Source organism: Nematolebias whitei, chromosome 1 (genome assembly GCF_014905685.2).
Source record: "Nematolebias whitei isolate Nwh7 chromosome 1, NemWhi1, whole genome shotgun sequence".
Taxonomy (NCBI): Eukaryota; Metazoa; Chordata; class Actinopteri; order Cyprinodontiformes; family Rivulidae; genus Nematolebias; species Nematolebias whitei.
Genome location: NC_056498.1, coordinates 15860051 through 15882471, shown reverse-complemented (window position 1 = coordinate 15882471; position 22421 = coordinate 15860051). Strand labels below are relative to the sequence as shown.

The window sequence follows — 22421 nt, the reverse complement described above, 5'->3', positions numbered from 1 at the left end:
GTGTATATATATGTATATATATATATATATATATGTGTATATATATGTATATATATATATATATATGTATGTATATATATCTATATATATATATACATATATATATATATATATATACATATAATATAGTCATATATATATACATATAATATAGTATATATATAGTATATATAAAGCGTTTTAAACCCTTCCCACACTTGCAATATTCAAAACAATGTTTCTAAACTCTAAACGCTCTAAAGGAGCACTGTATGTCATGATTTCCCTCTCCCTGCCTCCTCTGCTCTTTGCCACCTGCAAGTGCTCCTGGCCACACCCACTTCTCTGCTCTGCACGCTGATCAGCTGATCAGCTGCAGCAGGAAGTTTATCCTGCAGTGTGGGCTGCACAAAGGAGCAGCAGGTGCTAAATCATTTAAAATAATTTATTTTAAATAAAAATTCCATGCTGATCGTGCGGCTCATCCATGTGTCATGTCCACTCTTACTTTGAAAAACCACGATAGAGCGAGTCCACGATAAACAAACCGCAAAGTAGCTAGGGACTACTATACTGCAATAACAATATTAGTTGTGTTAAATCTGCATTTTCATCTCTCACATTTTATTTCTTGATATTTGCATAAATCTCCATGTTGGTTTAGTTTTTCAGTCTCTATTATGTAAGTCAGCTGCAAGTATTTAAGATAATGGGGTCCATCTGACTGACAAATTAATGGCATGTAGTTAGTTTGCAAATTATTGCAATTTTTTTCTGAGTTTATGTATGTTACATTGATAGATACATTTTTATTCAAGTGTCCTTAATGCAAAGCTAAAAAGTGATATTTAGTACAGGATGAGGCATAAATATTTTGAAATGGTTTTTCAGGGGTCAAACACAATTAGAAGAATACTTCAGACAAAACTTCCATCCATCCATCCATCCATCCATCCATCCATCCATCCATTATCTTTACTTGCTTCTACCTTTCGGGTCATGGGGGTCACTGGTGCTCTTATCCAGCTATCACTGTGTGAGAGGCGGGGGGACAGGACAGGTCTCCAGTCCATCACAGGGATACATAGAGACAAACGAGACAAACAACCATTCACTCTCTCACTCACACCTAAAGCCAATTTAGAATTACCAATCAGACTAACATGCATGTTTTTGGTCTGTGGGAGGAAACTGGAGTACCAGGAAAAACCCATACATGCACAGAGAGGACATGCAAACTCCATCCAGAAAGGCCCCCGGCTGGAATTTGAATTGGGGTGACCTTCTCACTGAGAGGCGGCAGCTCTGACAACTGCACTACCGTGCCGCCCAAGACAAAACTTTGTACCACCAAAAACCTACATACTTTTGCCATGGAATGATGACAAACTATGTAAACATCCATCCATCCATTATCTTTTACCCGCTTCTTCCATTTTGAATCAGGGGGGTCGCCGGTGCCCATGTCCAGCAATCACTGTGCGAGGGGCGGGGTACACCCTGGACAGGTCGCAAGTCCATCACAGGGACGCATAGACAAATGAGACAAACAACCATTCACTCTCACTCACCTACGTGTTTTTGGTCTGTGGGAGGAAACCAAGTACCCAGGGAAAAGCCACCCATGCACAGAGAGAACATGTAAACTCCACCCAGAACGGCCTCCGGACCGGGATTTGAACCGGAGACCTGCTCGCTGAGAGTTGCTCTACCAGTTGCGCCACCGTGCTGGCCTAACTTTCACTTCTCAAACCAGAAATAGTTCTATTTTGGGGAAAAAAAAACAAGGCTTCAAAGAGAAAATAGTTAGAGGTTGCATTACTATAGCATATGTACGTTTAAAGCCACAGAAAGGTAGAATCATTTAAATCCATACTGTTTCTTCAATTTGCATCCTTTGTGCTTGAATTGCAGGCTTTCTGTTTGATCAGTAGATCTGTTTCAAAAAGCCAAGAAATGCTTTGTGTAAGCTTTTAGAGAAAAAGCCAAGAGAAATCAATGTATCTTGGGCATAAATATGAATGAGGCCCATTGATTCAAGATGCACGAGTTCAATGAATGTGTCAAAGGAAGGGTGGCTGACAAGATTATGGATCATCTGAGGGCCTCTGGAATAAATCTCTCTCTCTAATTCCATGAAGAGGACTGGCAAGGGCATAAAATGTTCTGGTGGAAAAAGAAAGTACACTTGTTTCTTTTGAAATCTAACAGGACAGCCTAAGTCTTTTGCTCTGTCTACCTTCTGTATTGCTTCAAATATATTGGCTTTGAAAGCCACCTGAACTATGCGTCTGACCTTGATGTGTTTATAAAATCTGGTAGTCGAGTTTCTGTTGGAGCCCGAGTTTTGCTGTGCGATGCATCTATAGGTGATGTCAAGTTGGTCACAGTAGAATTCCACAGATTTGAGTGATTTTTGCAAATCCTTAAGAATTTCATTAATGCACTCAGGGTCAAAAAGTTTGTTGAGCTGCGTTAAATTTGCAAATGCACGATTGTAATATGCAATTGCTGCCCAACATGGGTCATCATCTATGGCTTTAGTGTACATGTTGATACTTTCTGAAAGCATTCCTTTTTCTCGTAGCTCATTGCCAAATAAAGTGTAATGGTGCAAGTTTGGTAAGGGGGGTTCTCTCAGCCTGAGCTTTTGAATGGCTTTGCTTAGGTCTTCATTAAGACTGTTTTTCAACGTAGTGATCGACTCTTCTTCATTGAACTTTGTGAGCAGCCATATTCCCCAAAATTCATTGAGTGCAGACACATCTGATGCTGCCGGCTTGTTGCTATTGCTTTTGTACAGATGGTTCAGTATCTCCAGATACTGATTGAAAAGCTCCTCCTTCTTTTTTATGTTTGGGATGTGGTGATCCACATATCTAGACAGTCTTCCAGCCTCTGATTCATCTCTGATCTTTTTAGCCAGCATTATATCTGACGTGGATTCCTCTGTCAATATATGTGAAAGTAAAGAAGAAATCTCTTTACGTTGTTTGTTGGTGAAACTTTTCTGATACAACCTCAGTTTCATTACAAATAGATCTTGAAAGGATGATGAATCATCTAACATATTTTCCATTAAAGATAAAAATTTCCTTGTTAAAACCAACAACTGGAGTGGCTCTGCATCTCGCAGATGTTGAGAACAAACAATGAGTTGAGCAGATCCTGGAGATCCTTGTCTCGCTGCACGACCAAAGGCCTGAGCCTCCACACGAGCGTCCTTGGGAAGGAAAGTTTGCACAACAAACAAACCACCAGCTGTTTTTACTGAGTCAGAAACCTGAAGATCTGTTCCACGACCAGCAAGGTTTGTGGCTATAATGACCTCTCCTGCTCCCAGTTTGTTGGTAACGATTGCACTGTTGTCCATGTTGTTGTTAATGTAAAGAGTTTTGTTAGGGACCTTAATTTCAAGAGCTTGGTGAAGAACTTTTGCCAACTTTATGGTCTCACAGATGATCAGCACAGCTCTTGCACCCCTGTAAGATGTCTCCTGTATTTGTTCAACAACAGCATCACAAATATTCTTTATCCATGTCATTTCATCGATCACAACCGCTCCTTCAACCTCAAAGAGTTTTCTGCGCTTGAATGATGGTATCTGACAGGTTTGGATATTTGTGTATATCTTCTGTAAAGTCTCAATCTCTGGTTGTTGACCAAGAGTCCCTGACATTCCATAGATCTGACTTTTATACAGTTGAAGCAGGCCAACGTTTGACATGTAGTTAGTGATGGCTGTCATATCACTCATCTTTGACTGATGTTTCATTTCCAGAAACTGCTGAAGACCATCACTCCATTCCATAAAGTTTTCAACAACACCAGTGCAGCTGTAGTCCACTGGTACTATTCTATGCTGCTCCTGGATATACTCATGTTCATCCTCCATACTTTGGGCAAGAAATGCATTTTCAATCCAAACTTGTAGTTTAGATTTGACCAAATCATAGAGAAAGCCTGGGACATAGCAGCAGTCTCCAGTCTTTTTCAGTTCACATGGTGTGAAATGCAAAGCATGTTTAATTTCTTCTTTTGCAGCTCTCAACACACTGTCTTTATCATGATACATGTATTGACAGAAACCACCGTCCAAAAGAAGAGACACTGGTTTTTGCTCACATTCTTCTTGAGACTTTCTGTTCAGCTTTTCTAAAACTCCATTTCTATTTGTGTATAAAGCAAACTGGCAGGATGGGAATCTCTTCTCTATTGTTCTTAAGAAGTCAACCAGCTTGTCAGTTGCAACACTTGCAGTTTTCTCCATTAAACGTTTTGGGTCTCTTTGTATTTCCTGGACTGAGCCTTTGGACAAAACACCAGTGTCCTCAGCTATTTGAAGTATTGCGTACTCTTCGATGCCCTTTTCTTTTATGTGTTTCAGTACAACTTGAGGAAAGAGGTATTTTTGTCCAACATATTTGTTAGCACCTATCTTGTTGTACTGATTTGAAGTGGCCCATATGAATGCCAAGAGAGGGTTGAGATGCTGCAGAGCAGGCATGTCACTGCTTAAATAGACAGTATTATGACCTTTGTCTAACATCAACGAGTCCACTTCATCCAGAATTGCACACTGGAATGTCCTCTGACTGAATATATCCATCCTATGAAAGTGTTGTCGAAGCCAGTCTCCAGCAAACTGTTCCACAGTACCATAAACAACTTGACTCTTATAGCACTTTTTTAGGTCTTCGTCTTGTTTGTTCACGTTGCAGTCCACACTGATATTCAAAGTAGCATAAAATTCCTCCCAGTCTTCCATGTCTCTCTCTGCTAAAACCGATGAGCTTGACATAATATCAACTTTGTCACCTTTCATCGCTCTATAGGCAGCAAACATTGCCACAATGCAGGACTTCCCTTCTCCAGTACCAACCTGGATCAACCGCCCTGTGTTGGAAAGAGCCATGAGACACCAGCTCACCATCTGTGTCAGTCGTGGCCTGAAATGAGTTTTTTCTGCTGTTTGACAGAGTTTTAGTAAATCTTTTTTCAAGCCACTCAGTTGTTGTCCATTACCTTTCGACGTCAGCTCTTGATCAACAGAGGAGACGATGTCTCTCACCTCCTTTAACAGCTCATCATTTACTTGGTTTAACTTTTCACTTCGAATTTCCCCAATAATCTGTGTCAATGTCTTGTCTGCGTCATCTGCCAGAAGTTTCTTGAGATTTTCATCTTTCATTCTAGTTTCTCTGACCAGTTCGATAAGTGTGTTTTCTGATTTAGATCTCCAAGTGGAACTAATGCAGTTAACTTCGATGCAGTGCAACATTTGAACCATCCATGGAATAAGATCAGATCTTTCATTGGCAAATGACTCAAATCGATTTAGTAGAGCATCAAACAAGTCTGAGACATCGCTGGGACTCCATTTAATATTTCTGACCAGTCCTTGTAGTTTATTCAGGATAATTTTCTCATTTCGGTGAACCATGTGAAAAGGTAAAAAAGTATGGACTTTGGGACCTGGGTTAGTTTCATCCATTTTTGCAAAAGATCAAATCTGTTTGAAACAGAAAAGAAAAAGTGGTTTTAAAACCGTTTTAAACAGTTTCTATATGATTTTCAGTAACTAATAGCTCATTGGTCAAACCAGGTTAACAGAAATCCTCAGTTTATGGAACATTGTAATTTTACTCTAAAATTTAAACATAAATTGAATTAACCTATGCCACCCACATATTTCTGCATAGGCATCTTTGTTACTGCTGTAATGTGAATAATAAAAGAGGTGGAATACTCACTTGTTATTGGGATGGAAAAGACAACGGGCGATGTGTTTCCTAAGATAATACCACAGATGATCTGCAATTGGTGAAATGGTTTACATGTTTCTATGTTGCCTTTGGCAGTAAAATTTGTTTCACTTTTGTCAGCTGCATCACAGTACCACCTCAAGGGAGTTTCCACAGCTTGACATAATTTAATGTAAAATGTACTGACTTATTGTACTTCCAGATGTCAACAAATGCTTTACAAACAGTTTTACTCATTCGTAAGAAAAGTTTTATTTCTGATCACCATGAGAAGCATGCAAACATAATGCATGTAATGACAGTTATTCAGCGGAATTCATTATCTATTTGGTATTGTTCACAAAATCGACCATTTTCGAGGTCAAGTTTTTTTTATTGTTTGTTTGATTTGGGTATGGGGGTTCTATTTCTGCTTTTCTCTTTTACTACAGTGTAAACACTACAGGGACACCATCATACATAATAGAATAGATAATACACCATTTCAAAATTTAAACTGACACATATATGGGCTATATTTATCAAAATGTTGCTTTGCAGTAGTTCTTAAAAACAACTTTAAGATGAAAAAATGGAAATAGCTGTAATATCCCTGGTGGTCACCAGCATCTTCTGATCGTATCACAGATGGTGTTGAGAATGGACTCAGAAGCAGGTGGACAAAAAACGCTTAAGTAAAATAAACTTATTTGTTTAAATACATAATGCAAAAGGTTGGAATCGCAGCAATACTTTCAAAATACCAGGAAGCATAACAGGGACCGAGACATCAGGCTGGTAGCCAGGACAGTGAAAAACAATGAAAAACTGTCTGGGTGTTCAAACGTGTTGCTTGAGGTACACTGTGGGGGGTGCTCGGTAAGTATAGGATTGGGGGCCTGTTGTGACTGGCTGTTCAGTCCCTATACAAGCAGTGTGAGAGTTTGGTTTGCATTGCCAGCAGTAAGTTGGAACACTTCAAGATGGGAGTTGGACTACAACAGAGCTGTCCATTGTCACCGATTCTGTTCATAACTTTTATGTAAATGTGTTCTCAGTGCAGCCAGAGGGTGGATGGAGTTTGGTTCAGAAGCGTCAGGTTTCTTTCTCTGCTATTTGCGAATGATATGGTCCTATTGGCGTCATCGTGCCGTGATCTTCAGCTCTCACTGGAGAGGTTTGTAGCTGGGATGAAAATCAGCACCTCCAAATCTGAGGCCATGGTCCTCAGTCAGAAATGGTGGATTGCTTTCTTTGGGTTTAGGGTGAGGTTCTGCCCCAAGTGGAGGAGTTCAAGTATATCTTGGTTTTGTTCATGAGTGAGGGAAGAATGGAGCGTGAGATTGACAGAAGGATTGGTGCAGCGTCTGCAGTATTTCAGACTGTGTGCCGGTCTGTTGTGGTGAAGTGGGAGCTGAGCTGTAAGACAAAGCTCTCTGTTTACCAGTTGGACTACATTCCTACCATCACCTATGGTCACAAACTCTGGGTAGTAACGGAAAGAACAAGATCATGCATACAGGCGGTTAAAATGAGTTTCCTCTGCAGGGTAGCTGGACTCTCCCTTAGAGATAGGGTGAGAAGTTTAGTTATCTGGAAGAGTCTTAGAGTAGAACTGCTGCTCCTCCACATTGAGAGGAGCCAGTTGAGGTGGTTCCAGCATCTGATAAGGATGCTCTGTGGGCGTCTCCCTAAGGAGGTGCTTTGGGCATGTCTGACTGGGAGGAGACCTCGGGGAAGACCCAGGACACGCAGGAGAGACTATGTCTCTCGGTTGTCCTGGGAACCCCTAGGAGTCCTCCCAGAAGAGTTGGAAGAGGTGGCTGTGGAAAGAGATGTTTAGGCCCCCCTGCTCAAGCTGCTGCCCCAGCTATCCAACTTTGGAGCAAGTGAAAGATAAAGGATGGACGGATGGACGGACAGATGGCCAGATGGATGGATAAACACAAAACTAAATAAACAGCAGAAAACACACAAACTATGGCAGATTGATCCTAAGGTATTCCCAGGCCAGAGAGGATAAACAAGTCCTTCAGTAAGTTCTGGATCTGCCACAGGGTCCCCTCCCCTAGATGATGGAGTTCAAAACAGCAACCTAACTCCAACCCCTGGTTCAAAACAGCAAAGTTCATGCTCAATAATCCATGTAGAAAATCCAACAAAATTAAGTCAAGGGCACTGGACGTTTTCTTTGTTTAATTTATTAATTAATTTATTTATTAGCTGGGTTTTGAACCACGTTGGCTATGGCTGACTCAGAGGAGTCAACAGGGGAGAGGGCAGACTCCAGAAACCATCTTGTCACCATTAAACTGGTTGGTCCACTGTGCGACTAAGCCACTTATGGGACTCAGTTCGTTGTGGTTCCTCGGATTGATGAAGTCCTTTGGATGAAGGACGAAACGTTTCTACAAAAAAAGAAAACATCCAATGGACCTGACTTAAATTTGTCGGATTTTTTTAGCTGGATTATTGAGCATGAACTTTGATGCATGAACGATTAAATGCAGCAAAATATACAAATACAAAAAGTAAAACAATTCTTCATTTATTGACAAATGACACATTGCTGGATATCCGGACCCTGAGCTGTTGGCTTTCAGTAACTGTGGCCCCCTGAGCAGTTTAGCTGAACAGCCCTGGTTTAGGATGACATGGACAAAAGCACTGGAGGTGGTCATTATGCCTGCAGTCTGCCCTATTTGCCTGACTTCCATGACTTTGGGGTTTACCCACAGTATTCGTAATGTCATCCCTGACCAACGCTATTAGGGAGTTAACCCTCATACCTCAGCATTCCACTACTTTCTGTTCTGCGTTATCACAGCAAAACTGGTTCACACGACAAATAAAAAGTTTTTTTTTAATTTTGCGTAGGTTGTTTGGCAAATATGCCACTATGCACTGCCAACAGATAAACCACAGATAAATGTCCCAGACAAGAATCAGCAGATTCAACTTTGTTTCTCTTTTGTTTTCTTGACACCTTAACAGTTTCTCAGCAGTGCAGAGTCAAGTTCAAGTTCAAGATGTGTTTATTTGTCATATGCAAAGTTAACACAGGGTTAACAGTACAATGAAATGCTTAAGATGAGAAGAACCGATTTGACTCTGCTAAAAAACTCAAAGTACAAACCAACAAAAAAGTACAAAAAAGCATGCACTAAGGGTACACCAAAAAGGTACAAAAAAGTGAAAAAGTAATTAATTAAAATATTTACAATGTCCTAAAGTGAGATTTTGAGCAACAACATGGTAGAATATAATGGTGCAGCAGGATGAATTTGAACAAGTATTTCAAGGTAGTAGTATAAGCTTAGATGCACATGATATATATTATACAGACACACACTCACAGACACACACGCACACGCACACACACACACACACACTCATATCTTCTTCTTCTTTCGGCTGCTCCCTGCGTTAAGGGTCGCCACAGCGAACTAAGTCGCACGAAGACTTGGCAGACCACCGAGCTACCACATCTCCTTTGTTTTGCTGAAAGTTAGAGAGGTTATTTTCCTGACACCAGCTGGTCAGTGATTTCACCTCGTCTGTTGGCATCGTTGTTGTTAGTGACGAGGCCCGGGATGGTGGTGTCATCAGCATACTTGAGGATGATGTTAGAGCTGTGCTTGGTGGTACAGTCATTTGTAAATAGTGAGTACAGGAGTGGACTGAGGACACAGCCCTGAGGTGTACTGGTGCTGAGGACTAGTTTGGAGGAGATATGACAGTCAATTCTCACTGCCTGTGGTCTGTTGGTGAAGAAGTTCAGTATCCAGCAGCAGATGGACTTCTCCAGGCCAAATTTGGTGAGCTTGGAGACCAGTTTGGATGGGATTATGGTGTTGAATGCTGAGCTGTAGTCAATGAAGAGCATTCTCACATGGGTGTTATCCTTCTCCAGATGGCTGAGGGAGGTGTGAACTTCTAAAGCAATGGCATCATCTGTAGACTTGTTTGCTCTGTATGTGAACTGTAGGGGGTCCAGGGTGTCAGGGAGGGAGGCACAGATGTGACTTTTGAAAATTTGCTCAAAGCATTTCATGACGACAGATGTGAGTGCAAGGGGCTGAAAGTCATTAAGGCAGGATGCTGCAGAGGTCTTTGGGATGGGGACAACTGTTGAGGTCTTGAAGATGGTGGACACAATACACTGGCTCAGAGATAGGTTAAAGATGTTGGTAAAAACCTTGGTGAGTTGGTCAGTGCACACTCTCAGCACCTGTCCTGGGATACTATCAGGCCCTGCTGACTTTTGAGGGTTTACCTTCTTGAACGCCCGTCTCACAGTAACAGTGTCTAAGCAGAGGGTGGCATCCTCACTGTCTACATGTGTTCTGGTGGCATGTGTGGTGTTGTTTGCATCAAATCAGGCATAGAAGGTGTTAAGCTCGTCCGGAAAAGAAGAGAGAAAAAAGAAAAAAGAGTCACGCTGAGTGAAGACAAAAGCTAATCACATGTTCACCCAGTGAAACCCAAACATGTCATGACAGCAGTTTATTCTGTGGAGCTTGTTTAAAAATGTTTCCTCAAACCTTCTGAAATATGTTCATCCTCACTTTGAGCAAATAGTGAACATTGATGCTGCCACAGGGTCTCCACCATATTTTATAAGACAGAATTGTTAATTAACTGTGTTGTACAAGCTGTACTAGTTTCCTTCACATTATTTCTGTAATTTTCTTGAGCAAAATCAATTTTCTTCTTTCTTCTGGCCAAGTCTTGTATTATTACCTAGTGTTAATTTCCCTTCTTGTCTTAAGTATTGCAGTTCCTGTGTCCCACATCTTTAACCTGTCCATAAGCCAAAACGCCATCCCAGACGCTTGGAAAACAGCCTTTGTTCATCCTTTGCTGAAGGGAGGAGACCCCACCTCACTGAACAACTATCGACCAATCTCTAAACTCTGCATTTTAGCCAAGGTTCTAGAAAAACTGATAAACTCTCAAATCAAAAATTACCTGGACTCATTTAACATCTTACCTCCACATCAATCTGGTTTCAGGAAACAACACAGCACGACTGCTTCACTGAAGGTTCTTAATGACGTTGTTGAAGCACTGGATGCTAAGGATTATTGTGCTGCACTTTTCTTAGACCTGTCTAAAGCTTTTGACACTGTGGATCATAACATCTTGTGTCATAAACTCTCAGAAATTGGTTTCTCAGAACACACCATTGTTTGGTTCTCTAACTATCTTTCAGGTCGGAGACAATGTATTCAACATAATGGTAATTCCTCCAGTTATTTAACCCGCAACAATGGTGTACCACAAGGCTCAGTCTTAGGACCCACCCTCTTTACAATCTACATAGGTAATGTAGGTGAAAACATCCCTAATGCATCCATACATTTCTACGCTGATGACACAGTTGTTTATTGTCGAGCTAAAACTGTTGCTAAGGTTTTCCAGCTTTTGCAATCCACATTTGACATCATCCAGTCTGATTTGTTCCACCTCAAACTGATCTTAAATGCTGATAAAACCAAAGGGATGCTTTTTTTTTCAAACAGGAAGTCGGTCCCAGCAGTTCTTCCTCCGATTTTATCTTCAAATGGTGTCTCCATTGAGTTTGTTGATTCCTATAAATATTTGGGTATCTTGGTCGACTCGCATCTTTCTTTTAAGCTCCATGTGGAAAACTTGGTAAAGAAACTGAAAGTTAAACTGGGTTTCTTTTTCAGAAGCAAATCCTGTCTAACCCTGAATGCTAGGAAACACCTTGTATCTGTGACCTTCCTTCCCTCCATTGATTACGGTGACATTATTTACATGAACGCTCCTACAAGAACCCTGCAGATGTTGGATGCTGTCCATCATGGTGCACTAAGATTCATAACTGGCTGTGATTATCATACCCACCACTGCACCCTGTATTCACTGGTTAACTGGACATCATTAACTTCACGCAGACTCTCTCACTGGTACATTTTCATCTTTAAATCACTTCTTGATCTGCTGCCTTCATACATCTCCTCCTACATGTCTCTGCATGAGTGCAGCTACAGCGTGCGCTCTCAGGACATTATTACCTGCAGTGTTCCCTCAGTGAGGACTGAGCTAGGCAAAAGTGCCTTCTCCTACTCCACTCCTGTTTCCTGGAATATCTTGCAAAAAGATCTGAAGCTCTTGACCTTGACCTCTCTAAGTGGCTTTAAGAATCTGTTGGACTCCTGGCAAGGACCAATGTAGACATGTTCCTGTTTTTAGTTTTCTACATTCGCCATATAATCTAGCTGTTTTTGTTACTTTTTTGCGATCTTATTTGTAAAAAAAAAAAAAAAATCTGTATGCCTTTTTATAAATGTCTATTATTGTCGCTGTTATCCATTGTTGTCATCATTCTTTGTTGAAATCAGGTCTCTCTTATAAATGAGTCCTTGAGGCTCATTGGAATTAACCTGTCTAAATAAAGGTTGAATGAAAAGTAAAGATCTTTCTGAATCAAGATCTGCAAGTTTTTCAGTTTTGTGTTTTATTAGTTTCATAAATCTCTGACCTGCCAGTTTTACTTTCTGTTCAGTCTGACACAAGAACACACCCATACATCAAAAACTTACCATCAACATGACAAAACAGTGTCATGTTTTGTGGTAAAGTAGAACCAATATTGTAGACCCACTCAAAGACTTGATAAACAAAATAATTTAATAATAATATTAATAATAATAATAATGCTGATAGGCCAGCAAATACAACAGAAACCAAACCCATTAGAAGCATACAGATCATCACACCAGGAGCAAATCTTGTACAAACCTATTGTGTAAGCTGATATGAAAATTAGGACCAGTTGTGAGAGCAGGAGCATGGCTGAGGGAAGAGTACTGGTGGCACTGGAAACACAGGGGAATAATCTAAACATGCATTAAAAAAACCGACAACATAACAAAGAGTATAATATACCTGTAAACACACAACCAGAGATGTTAATGCCTACACAATTTATAGCAGGTTTGTTTCTCACCAATTAGTTAAAACCAACAGTATTATTGCCATTTATTTGAAGCTACCAGGGCCTTTACTTATGATTCTGAAGGACTTGAGGCAGATTAATTTGATCATAGCAACATCTGCTGTCTGAAATATGATTGGATACAGCTTTAAAATATGCTAAAATATAAATAAAATATAAATAAATATGCATAAAATCATTAAATGTGGATTATTGAACATCAGATCTCTTTCCTCTAAATCCCTGTTAGTTAATGAACTGATAACTGATCATCATATTGATTTATTATGTCTGACAGAAACTTGGCTACAACAGGAGGATTTTGTTAGTATAAATTAATCCACTCTTGTTAATTGTTTTAATTTTTATGTTCCTAGAACAACTGGCCGAGGTGGAGGAGTAGCTTCTATTTTTCAGTCAGGTTTATTGATTAATGCCAAACCAGTTATTAGTTATGATGCTTTTGAATTGCTGTCTCTCAGTCTTTCTCATCCAAAATGGGAATCAGAAAAGCCACTTTTACTAGTTGTTATACTGTATATCGTCCACCAGGTGCTTACTCTCAGTTTTTGTCTGAATTCTCAGAATTATTAACTGACTTATTATTAAATACTGATAAAATCATCATAATGGGTGATTTCAATATTCATGTGGATGTTGAGAGTGATAGCTTAAGCATAGCCTTTAATAATTTAATAGACTCATTTGGTTTTACCCAAAACATCCACACATCTACTCATTCTTATCATCACACTCTTGATTTAGTTCTGACCTATGGTATAGAGATTAAGGACTTGGTTATAGTTCCTCAAAATCCTATTCTGTCCGACCATTTTTTAATAACCTTTGAGTTTACATTAAATGACTACACAGTCACTGAGAGTAAATTTCATCTCAGCAGGTGCTTATCAGAAAATGCTGTAACCAAATTTAAACAATCTCTTCCATCAATGTTTTCCTCTGTCTTGCAGAGTAATGCATCAGAGAACAGAGACTTAGATCATCTAGTTGATCATCTTACAACTTCAACGCAAACTTCACTTGATAAAATTGCTCCACTGAAAAAGAAAGTAATCAATCAGAGGAAACTGGCTCCTTGGTTAAATTCTGAGTTATTTAAAGCAGGCATCTAGAAACCAAGAGAGAAAATGGTGCTCTACTAATGTTGAAGAATTTTATTTAACTTGGAAAGATAGTCTGCTAACATTTAAAAAAGCTCTCCGTAAAGCTAGAACTTTATATTACTCATCTTTAATAGAGGAGAATAAAAATAACCCTAGGATTCTGTTTAGTACTATTGCTAGACTAATTAAAAGTCCCATTTCTGTTGAACCATGTATCCCTACAAGTGGTGATGACTTCATGAGATTCTTTATAAATAAAATTATTTTAATTAGAGATAAAATTCAAACCATCCTTCCTTCTACTATTTCTAGTCCCCTGTCAAATGAGGCAACTTTAAAAATTTCACTAGAGCCTGATTTATGTTTGGACAGTTTTTGTCCTGTTGAGCTCTCTGAATTGTCAAAAAATAATAACCTCATCCAAACCATCCACATGTCTGCTAGATCCCATCCCAACCAGACTGTTTAAAGAGGTATTTCCACTAATTAATGTTCACATTTTGGATCTACTTAATTTGTCTTTAATGGATGGTTATGTACCACAGCGCTTTAAGGTTGCTGTAATTAAACCTTTACTTAAGAAGTCTGATCTTGAGTCTGAAATTCTGGCCAACTATAGATCTATATATAATCTAACTTTCATCTCAAAAATTCTAGAGAATATAGTTGCAGGTCAGTTGCGTGAAAATCTACAAAGAAATAATCTGTTAGAAGAGTTTTTTTCAGGGTTTAGAGCTCATCATAGCACAGAAACAGCACTAGTAAAAGTCACTAATGATATTCTCATGGTCTCAGACAATGGACTTGTGTCTATACTGGTCCTGTTAGACCTCAGTGCTGCATTTGATACAGTTGATCACAATACTTTACTACAGAGTCTTTAATATGATATTGGAATTACAGGAACAATTCTAAAATGGTTTAAATCATATCTATCTGATAGATTCCAGTTTGTAAATGTAAATAATACATCTTCTTCATACACCAAAGTTAGTCATGGAGTTCGTCAGGGCTCAGTGCTTGAACCAATACTCTTTACTCTATATATGCTTCCGTTAGGTAAAATTATTAAACAGCATGGGATAAATTTTCATTGTTATGCTGATGACACACAATTATATTTGTCCATTAAACCCAATGAATCCAATCAGCTACTTAGACTACAAGCATGTCTTAAAGACATAAAAACCTGGATGACCCTTAATTTTCTCCTGTTGAACACAGACAAGACTGAGGTTTTAGTTTTTGGACCTGAGCACCTTAGGAATGAATTTTTCAGTCTTTCTCCCTCCTTAGATGGCATTAATCTGTCCTCCAGTTCTAATGTTAAAAATCTTGGTCTTATTTTTGATCAGGACATGTCTTTTGTCCCCCACATTAAAAACGTTACTAGAACAGCCTTCTTCCACCTGCGTAATATCACTAAAATTAGAAACATCTTATCTGAAAATGATGCAGGAAAAACTAGTCCATGCATTTGTCACGTCTAGACTGGACTATTGCAACGGTTTATTATCTGGGTGTCCAAATACTTTAAAACGTCTTCAGTTGATCCTAAATGCTGCTGCCAGAGTCTTAACTGGACTTAGTGGGAGAGATCATATCTCTCCAGTTTTAGTTTCTCTCCATTGGCTCCCTGTCAAATCCAGAATAGAATTCAAAATCTTTCTTCTAACCTACAAAGTTCTCAACAACCTAGCTCCATCTTATAATACAGATCTTATTTTTCCATATTTTCCTAACAGAGCACTTCGCTCTCAGACTGCAGGTTTACTTGTGGTTCCTAGAGTTTCCAAAAAGCAAAATGAGAGGCAGATCTTTCAGTTATCAGGCTCCTCTCTTGTGGAACCAACTTCCAGTTTCTGTCCGTGAGACTGGCACATTGTCCAGTTTTAAGACTGGGCTTAAGACTTTCCTTTTTGATAAATCCTATAGTTAGGGTCGGCTTGGGTTTCCTGAGCTGTCCCTTAGTTATGTTGCTATAGGCTTAGACTGCTGGAGGACAAACTGACCTAATTTCTTCACTCTGCTGCTGTCTTTACTTACTCTACCTCTTTGTATTTGTAATTATTTCTATCTTAACATGTTTTTTGTCTTTCCTCCTATAGAAAGTTCACCTGGACCTGTGTTCCTTTTCTCCTTCCTGTTCCTCTCAAACTCCAGTTGGTCAAAGCAGATGGCTGCTCGTCCTGAGCCTGGTTCTGCTGGAAGTTTCTTCCTGTTGAAAGGGAGTTTTTCCTTTCCACTGTTGCCTTTGTGCTTGTTCAGGATGGGAGACTGTGATGAAGTGAAGATTCAACACAATCTGATGTTTCCTTAGACAACTTCCGCTAAATGGCTTTTATACTGTACGTGAATGTTTCTGTTCATTGTCCTGAGATGACTTCTGTTGTGACTTGGTGCTTTATAAATAAACTGAACTGAATTAATGGTCAAGACAAGAGTAAACACGGCAGGTGATGAGAACAGTTTGGGTCAAATTCCAGCCTCGATTTGGAGGAAAATAAGTGGTACCCACTCAGGATGAACAGTATTCATCAGGGTGCCCAAGACAAGAGCACCCTTGTTCTTCTGTTTTTGTCACATTTCCTGTTTCACTACTCTTCCCACAGCTTAAAAAACCCCACTTGAAAATGAACATTTGGAAACGCTTATATCCACAAACTGTGCCCTTCTTGTAAAGTTTATCATCGGAGATCATAATTTTATCTTTAAAAGTGGAAGACTTCAGTGTGAACTTACTGTAGCCCATGCCCTGGATGAAATACTTGAAAGCCTCAGTCAGTTTAGCGGGCTGCAGAGAGATAAAGAACAGAGAGTCAGGTCAAGTTTTCCATTCAGTCTAGAGCCAGCTGAGTGATAAATGTACCAAAAATTACAACAAATTGCTTCGCTTTCTCTCATAAATGTCTTAAACCGTTCATCTTAAATAGCCACTGTCCCACTTTACTCATGAGTAATGTGTTTTTGTTACCTGGGTCAGCTGAGGGAGACCACCAGCATCAGCCATCTGTGAGGGGACAGAAGACATGAGCGACAGAGAAAACAATGGAATGAGACAGAGACGCCAAATAAAGGGACAGGACGCTTCACCTTCAGGAATGAGGTTGTTGTTGGGTCCAGTTTGCTGTTACACTCCACCTGATGGTGACAGAATTAAAAAAAGCATAAAAAACCTCTGGGTCCATCCAACAGACGAAACAAGTGTCAAGTGACGAAACAAGTGCTTGCTGTACGGTGCACAATATTATCAGCATGGTATCGGTAGATATTAGTGCTAAATTAAATATTGGACATCGGCCATTCCATCAAAATAACTCCCCGATATAAAAAGTGCTGTTTTTGTATGACAACCCATTGACGAGGATGCCTGCAGCGCTAGCACAACGTGATGACATCACGCGCGCCTAAATGATCTGATCCCGGCGGAGAGGAAGAAGTCAAAATGTCAGTGGTATTGGATTCCACAGATTTTTGGACTACGTTGAGCCTTATTACATCGTCCCCAGTCAGATATGTTTTTCCGACGTAGCCTTACCCGAGTTACAAACCGCCATTTCCGACGTCATTGAGAAGCTAATAGCCGATAGCACTTGAGTGAGTTTTACCACAGACATCAAGTGTTAGCCCCGTTAGCATGATTAGTCTTACAGCAAAATGGATAGAGAAAAACTTTGAACTTAAAAAGTCTGTCCTTCATGCACAGAGTGCAGAGGATCCCACACTGCAGCTAGGAACCTGGAACAAGCCTCCACAAGTGAGACAGCATCACAGCTGACTAATGCTAATAAATAATATTTAACAATTTTCATTTAATACAAGTCAAAGTGCTATACATATCATATGGCTGTTACTGAATATTTGTCACCAGCTTTTACAGTTGTTACACAATTTTTGTAGCAAATAAGAATAAATAAGAAGGCTATGTTCTGATGAAGGAAAGTATATTAAAAATATATCGGTATCGGTTATCGGCCAAATAAGTTTTAACATATCGTCATATCAGATATCAGCCAAAAATCCAATATTGTGGATCCCTAGTTTGCTGTGATCCTTACAGCAGCTTCCTCGTATGGAGCCAAATCCCCCACCACCAACATCACTGGACACCTGAGGTGGACACATAACGCAGGTCAGACGAATACCATTGGCATGTTTTACAGATTTATGTCTTAAAAAAAAAAGGTGTCATTACTTGAAGGTGTAGTTGCGGTCAAGGTTCAAGTCCCTACGGCTGCAGGAGCAGAAAGAAAAGGTGAGTTGTTTGACAGTGAGTTGTTGTGTTTAATGTCTGTGGGGGTGTTGCACCTGTTGTACATCTTCCAAAAGAGCTCGATGTTGGCCAGGTTGGGGGCTTTCGAGATGCGCTCTCTGTGAGACTGAACTATGTCTGTGTTTGATGACAGCTCCTCCTATTAGAGATGTGAAGCGCATCAGCAGTCAATACAAAATGAATCACCCAGAACAAATCTATAAAAAAACAAAACTGTTAATTTATACCTGACTGAAAAGGTGACACAGAATCTGCTCTGTGAAGGTGGAAGTCACAGAACTGAGCTAAAGAGGAGGAAAAGGAGAGCGATCAGTAACACCTCATTTAATACAGTGCTAAATGATCTATTTTAAACTTTCACATCATCAATAGCTCTGTAGGAAACAGAGCCTGGATGAAGTCACCTAATTTCATATCCCAGGCTGAACCTAAGCTGATGAACAGCTCCCATCAGGGCTAACCACATCAGAGTATCGTGTTTCTGAGCAGGTCAACTATCAGTCAGTTGAAGACGATGAGCAGACGAACCTTCTGAGCAGCCCAGTCCATCCATCCTCGAGCATTAGTGTCGATGTTGATCAGAACCAGACCCTCCACTGAATCTGGATTAGCGAGCTAAAATAAGACGGGTAGTTGTAAAGAGAAAACAAATAGTGTGAACCGGAGATATTTCATTTTCTGTCCTGTCCACTTAATTCTATTATTTAAACAAATCCATTCCTGTATTTCAGGCATGCAGCCCCATTCAGTAAAAGCTGAACCAGTAGCTGTGAAGTTTTTTATCATTTTGTAATGTTGCGGTTTCCTCCAATAGGAAGTAAAGCCTGTATCTCACTGAGCTGTGACTTTTATTAGACTGGCTGGAAACACAAATTGGTAAGGAAACGCACTGAATTAAGCAGTTATGACAAATTTGTGAACCTATGTGTCTAAAAAAAAATTGCAATATCCATCCATTTAATATCTTCCACTTATCCAAAGTCGAGTCGTGGGGCAGTGGATTGAGCAGGGAGGTCCAGACATCTCTTCCACAGCCACGTCTTCCAGCTCTTCTGGGAGGACCCCAGGGTGTTCCCAGGGCAACCAAGACACATAGTCCCTCCAGCGTGTCCTGGGTCTTCCCCGAGGTCTCCTCCCAGTCAGACATGCCCAACTGCCTCCCTACGGAGGCGCCATGGGAGTATCCTTACTAGATGCCTGAACAACTTCAACTGGGTCCTCCCAATGTGGAGGAGCTATGGTTCTACTCTGCGTCTCTCCAGGATAACTGAATTTCTCACCCTATCTCTAAGGGAGAGTCCAGCTACCCTGCAGAGGAAACTCATTTCAAGTTCAGGTTCAAGTCAATTTTATTGTCATTTATATATTTTCAACCATACTCCGTAACGGTTGAACATATTTTCAACCGCTTGTATCCACGATCTCATTCTTTCGGTCACTAGCCAGTGTTGTGATCATAAGTGAGGGTAGGAACGTAGACCGACCGGTAAACAGAAAGCTTCACCTTACAGCTCAGCTCCCTTTTCACCACAACGGACCAGTACAGAGTCAGCAATACTGCAGACGCTGCATCAATCCTTCTGTCAATCTCATGCTCCATTCGTCCCTCACTTGTGAACAAAACACCGAGATACTTGAACCCCTCCACTTGAGACAGAATCTCACCCTTGAACTGAAGAGAGCAATCCACCCTTTTCCGACTGAGGACCATGGCCTCAGGTTTGGAGGTGCTGATTCTCATCCCAGCCGCTTCACACTCGGCTGCGAACCGCTCCAGTGAGAGCTGAAGATCACGGCCCAATGACGCCAACAGGACCACATCATCTGCAAAGAGCAGAGATGGAATCCTGAGACCACCGAACTGGAATCCCTCTGCCCCCTGACTGCACTGAGATATTCTGTCCAAAAAAGTTATGAACAGAATCAGTGACAACAGGCAGCCCTGGAAGAGTCCAACTCCCACCCTGAAGGGTCCGAACTTACTACCAGCAACGTGAACCAAACTCTTGCACTGCTTGTATAGGGACTGAACAATTGCAATATTCACGTTAAATTCTTGTGAATGGCTTGCAAATGTATGTGTCACAATTTAGGCACAAAGTGTCTTGATCGTGTCTCAACTACATCCTAATTTAATCACAGCTTTTTTTTTGCTTGTTTGTCTTTAATCAGTCATAATTTGGTTTCATAGCTTGCCAAGAGCTCATAAATTGTGTCACACTTCTCACACTGCCTGACTCACAGAAACTAAATTGAGAAGGGTTGGGGGCTGGTTCCATATGTAAACCAGCCACTAAGGAAATTTATTTTGCTAATTTTTCAAAGAACGTCCAAAGTTTTGTTTAACACAGTAACACAGTTCTTGCACAGTAAACTTTGAAGTTTCAGTTAACTCCATACTGTAGCGCTTCACTAAGGTTTACCAAAGTAATGTCTTGTTTATCCTTCCAGTGATCATTTTTACTTCTATCTGTCCAGTTGACAGGTTCAAGATGAAATCCCACACATCCCTGTACACAGTGACACTCTCCAGCACCAACTGGGGATCCCAAGGTATTCCCAGGCTAGAGAGGACGCATAATCCTTCCAGCATGTTGGGAGTGCGTTAGTGGCTGTTTCCAGAAGGACATAACTAGAAAACCTTCAGAGGAACACATCCAGGAGGCATCAGACAGACAGATAGCTGAGAGGTGGCTCAGTGGGTAAGTTTACAATTTTGATATGGAAGATCAGAGGAGCAAACCACAGTGCCGAAATATCCAAGAAACCATGACTCTGTAACGGTTGAAACAATGACGTGTTGGCTCCATTGCTGTCTGGGCTAAAAATGTCACAAGATATGTAGGAGATCCAGGACATCTGATGAGAAATGAGCTACTGAACAAAACCTCCAGTTCCCAGGCTTCTGTTTGAGGACAAGAGATTCAAGAGACATGAGAGACAAGAGACGTGGAACCTCCCATGTGGAAAAAGTAAGAGTCTCTTGATCGCGTCTATATAAACTTGTTACCAGCCTTAAAGTTCCCTTGTCTCAATTTTATCAGAAGATGTTATAGCCTGAAGTGCAGAAATGGATTTAAAGAACAGATATAAAAAGCAGTGATGAAACAAACTTCATTTTTTTCTAAGCTTGTGTATGAATCGTGGATTCAAACTGTTTGCAATAAAGTAACAGTCAAATTAACTGTAAGGACAACAGTTTTCTTAAAATTTGAATTTTACAGTCGTACAAACTTTGTCTGATTTGATGATTATGTATAACATTATTTTTAAATTGCAGTCATCAACCTAAACATTAAAGTAGGACATAGTTTATTTGAAACATGACTACTGAACTGTATCAGTGGTATATTCTTCATAACTGATGCAAAAAATGGTTAAAAATAATGCAAGAACACAAGTGCCAGATGAAGCTACTTCCTTGGTAGCTGCCAGTCAGAAGATAAAAGCTCTCAGCTGTGATTATTTTTAGAGATTTACATAATCTTCATTCTTGTTCCAGGACACACTACAGTAATCTGAAGCAGCTTGATTAAAACAATATCAAATGTTGACAACTACCAATTTTAATTGTTTTTTTTTAAATTCCATTACAATTAAAAATGACAAGTTTAGAAGAAGAAGTCACTCACTGTGAACTTGGAGAGGACATACGCTCCTGCTCCCACGCCCACTCCGATGACAGAGCGGAAGCTGACAAACGGACACAAATCAACAGAATTTGTCAAATGCAGTTCCTACCACTGGGATGTTTTCTATTTTATTGCCTTGCACCTCAGAAACAAAATGGATTTTTCTAAAATTTAAGTTTTTAATGTGTCATCTACCAGGAAGTTTTAGAGCACTTCCTGCTGCTGACCAACTTTATGGAGATGCAATTTTATTTTCCAACAGGACTTGGCACCTGCACACAGTATCAAAGCTACCAGTACCTGGTTTAAGGACCATGGTATCCCTGTTCTTAACTGGCCAGCAAACTGGCATGACCTTAACCACATAGAAAATCTATGGTGTATTGTGAAGAGGAAGATGCGATATGCCAGACCCAAAAATTCAGAAGAGCTGAAGGCCACTATCAGAACAACCTGGGCTCTCATAACACCTGAGCAGTGCCACAGACTGAACAACTAATTTTCTGAGATACTGAATTTGGGGTTTTCATTAGTCGTCAGTTATAATTATCAACATTAAAAAAATAAACAATTGAAATATATCAGTCTGTGTGTAATGAATGATTATAATATGCAAGTTTCACTTTTTGAATGGAATTACTAAAATAAATCAACTTATCTATCTATCTATCTATCTATCTATCTATCTATCTATCTATCTAT

The 22421-nt window shown here is 40.0% G+C and overlaps 2 protein-coding genes across 2 annotated transcripts in view; both read right to left on the bottom strand.

The window, feature by feature from the left end:
* Positions 1 to 1906: 1906 nt before the first annotated feature.
* Positions 1907 to 5473, bottom strand: LOC119415482 (protein translocase subunit SecA-like). The gene has a single exon (XM_037682627.1). The coding sequence runs from the start codon at positions 5471 to 5473 to the stop codon at positions 1907 to 1909; it is 3567 nt and encodes a 1188-aa protein (XP_037538555.1).
* A 2244-nt stretch (positions 5474 to 7717) lies between these two features.
* LOC119415308 (protein NDRG2-like) overlaps positions 7718 to 22421 on the bottom strand; it is a 23932-nt gene continuing 9228 nt past the window's right edge. The window contains exons 6-16 of the mRNA XM_037682491.1: positions 21720 to 21780; positions 18616 to 18702; positions 18315 to 18371; positions 18123 to 18226; positions 18010 to 18048; positions 17873 to 17924; positions 16908 to 16955; positions 16789 to 16824; positions 16557 to 16608; positions 9276 to 10031; positions 7718 to 7791 (exon numbers count right to left, since the gene is read on the bottom strand). Of these exons, the coding sequence (XP_037538419.1) occupies positions 7718 to 7791; positions 9276 to 10031; positions 16557 to 16608; positions 16789 to 16824; positions 16908 to 16955; positions 17873 to 17924; positions 18010 to 18048; positions 18123 to 18226; positions 18315 to 18371; positions 18616 to 18702; positions 21720 to 21780 (1366 nt within the window). The remainder of the gene's footprint in view (positions 7792 to 9275; positions 10032 to 16556; positions 16609 to 16788; positions 16825 to 16907; positions 16956 to 17872; positions 17925 to 18009; positions 18049 to 18122; positions 18227 to 18314; positions 18372 to 18615; positions 18703 to 21719; positions 21781 to 22421) is intronic.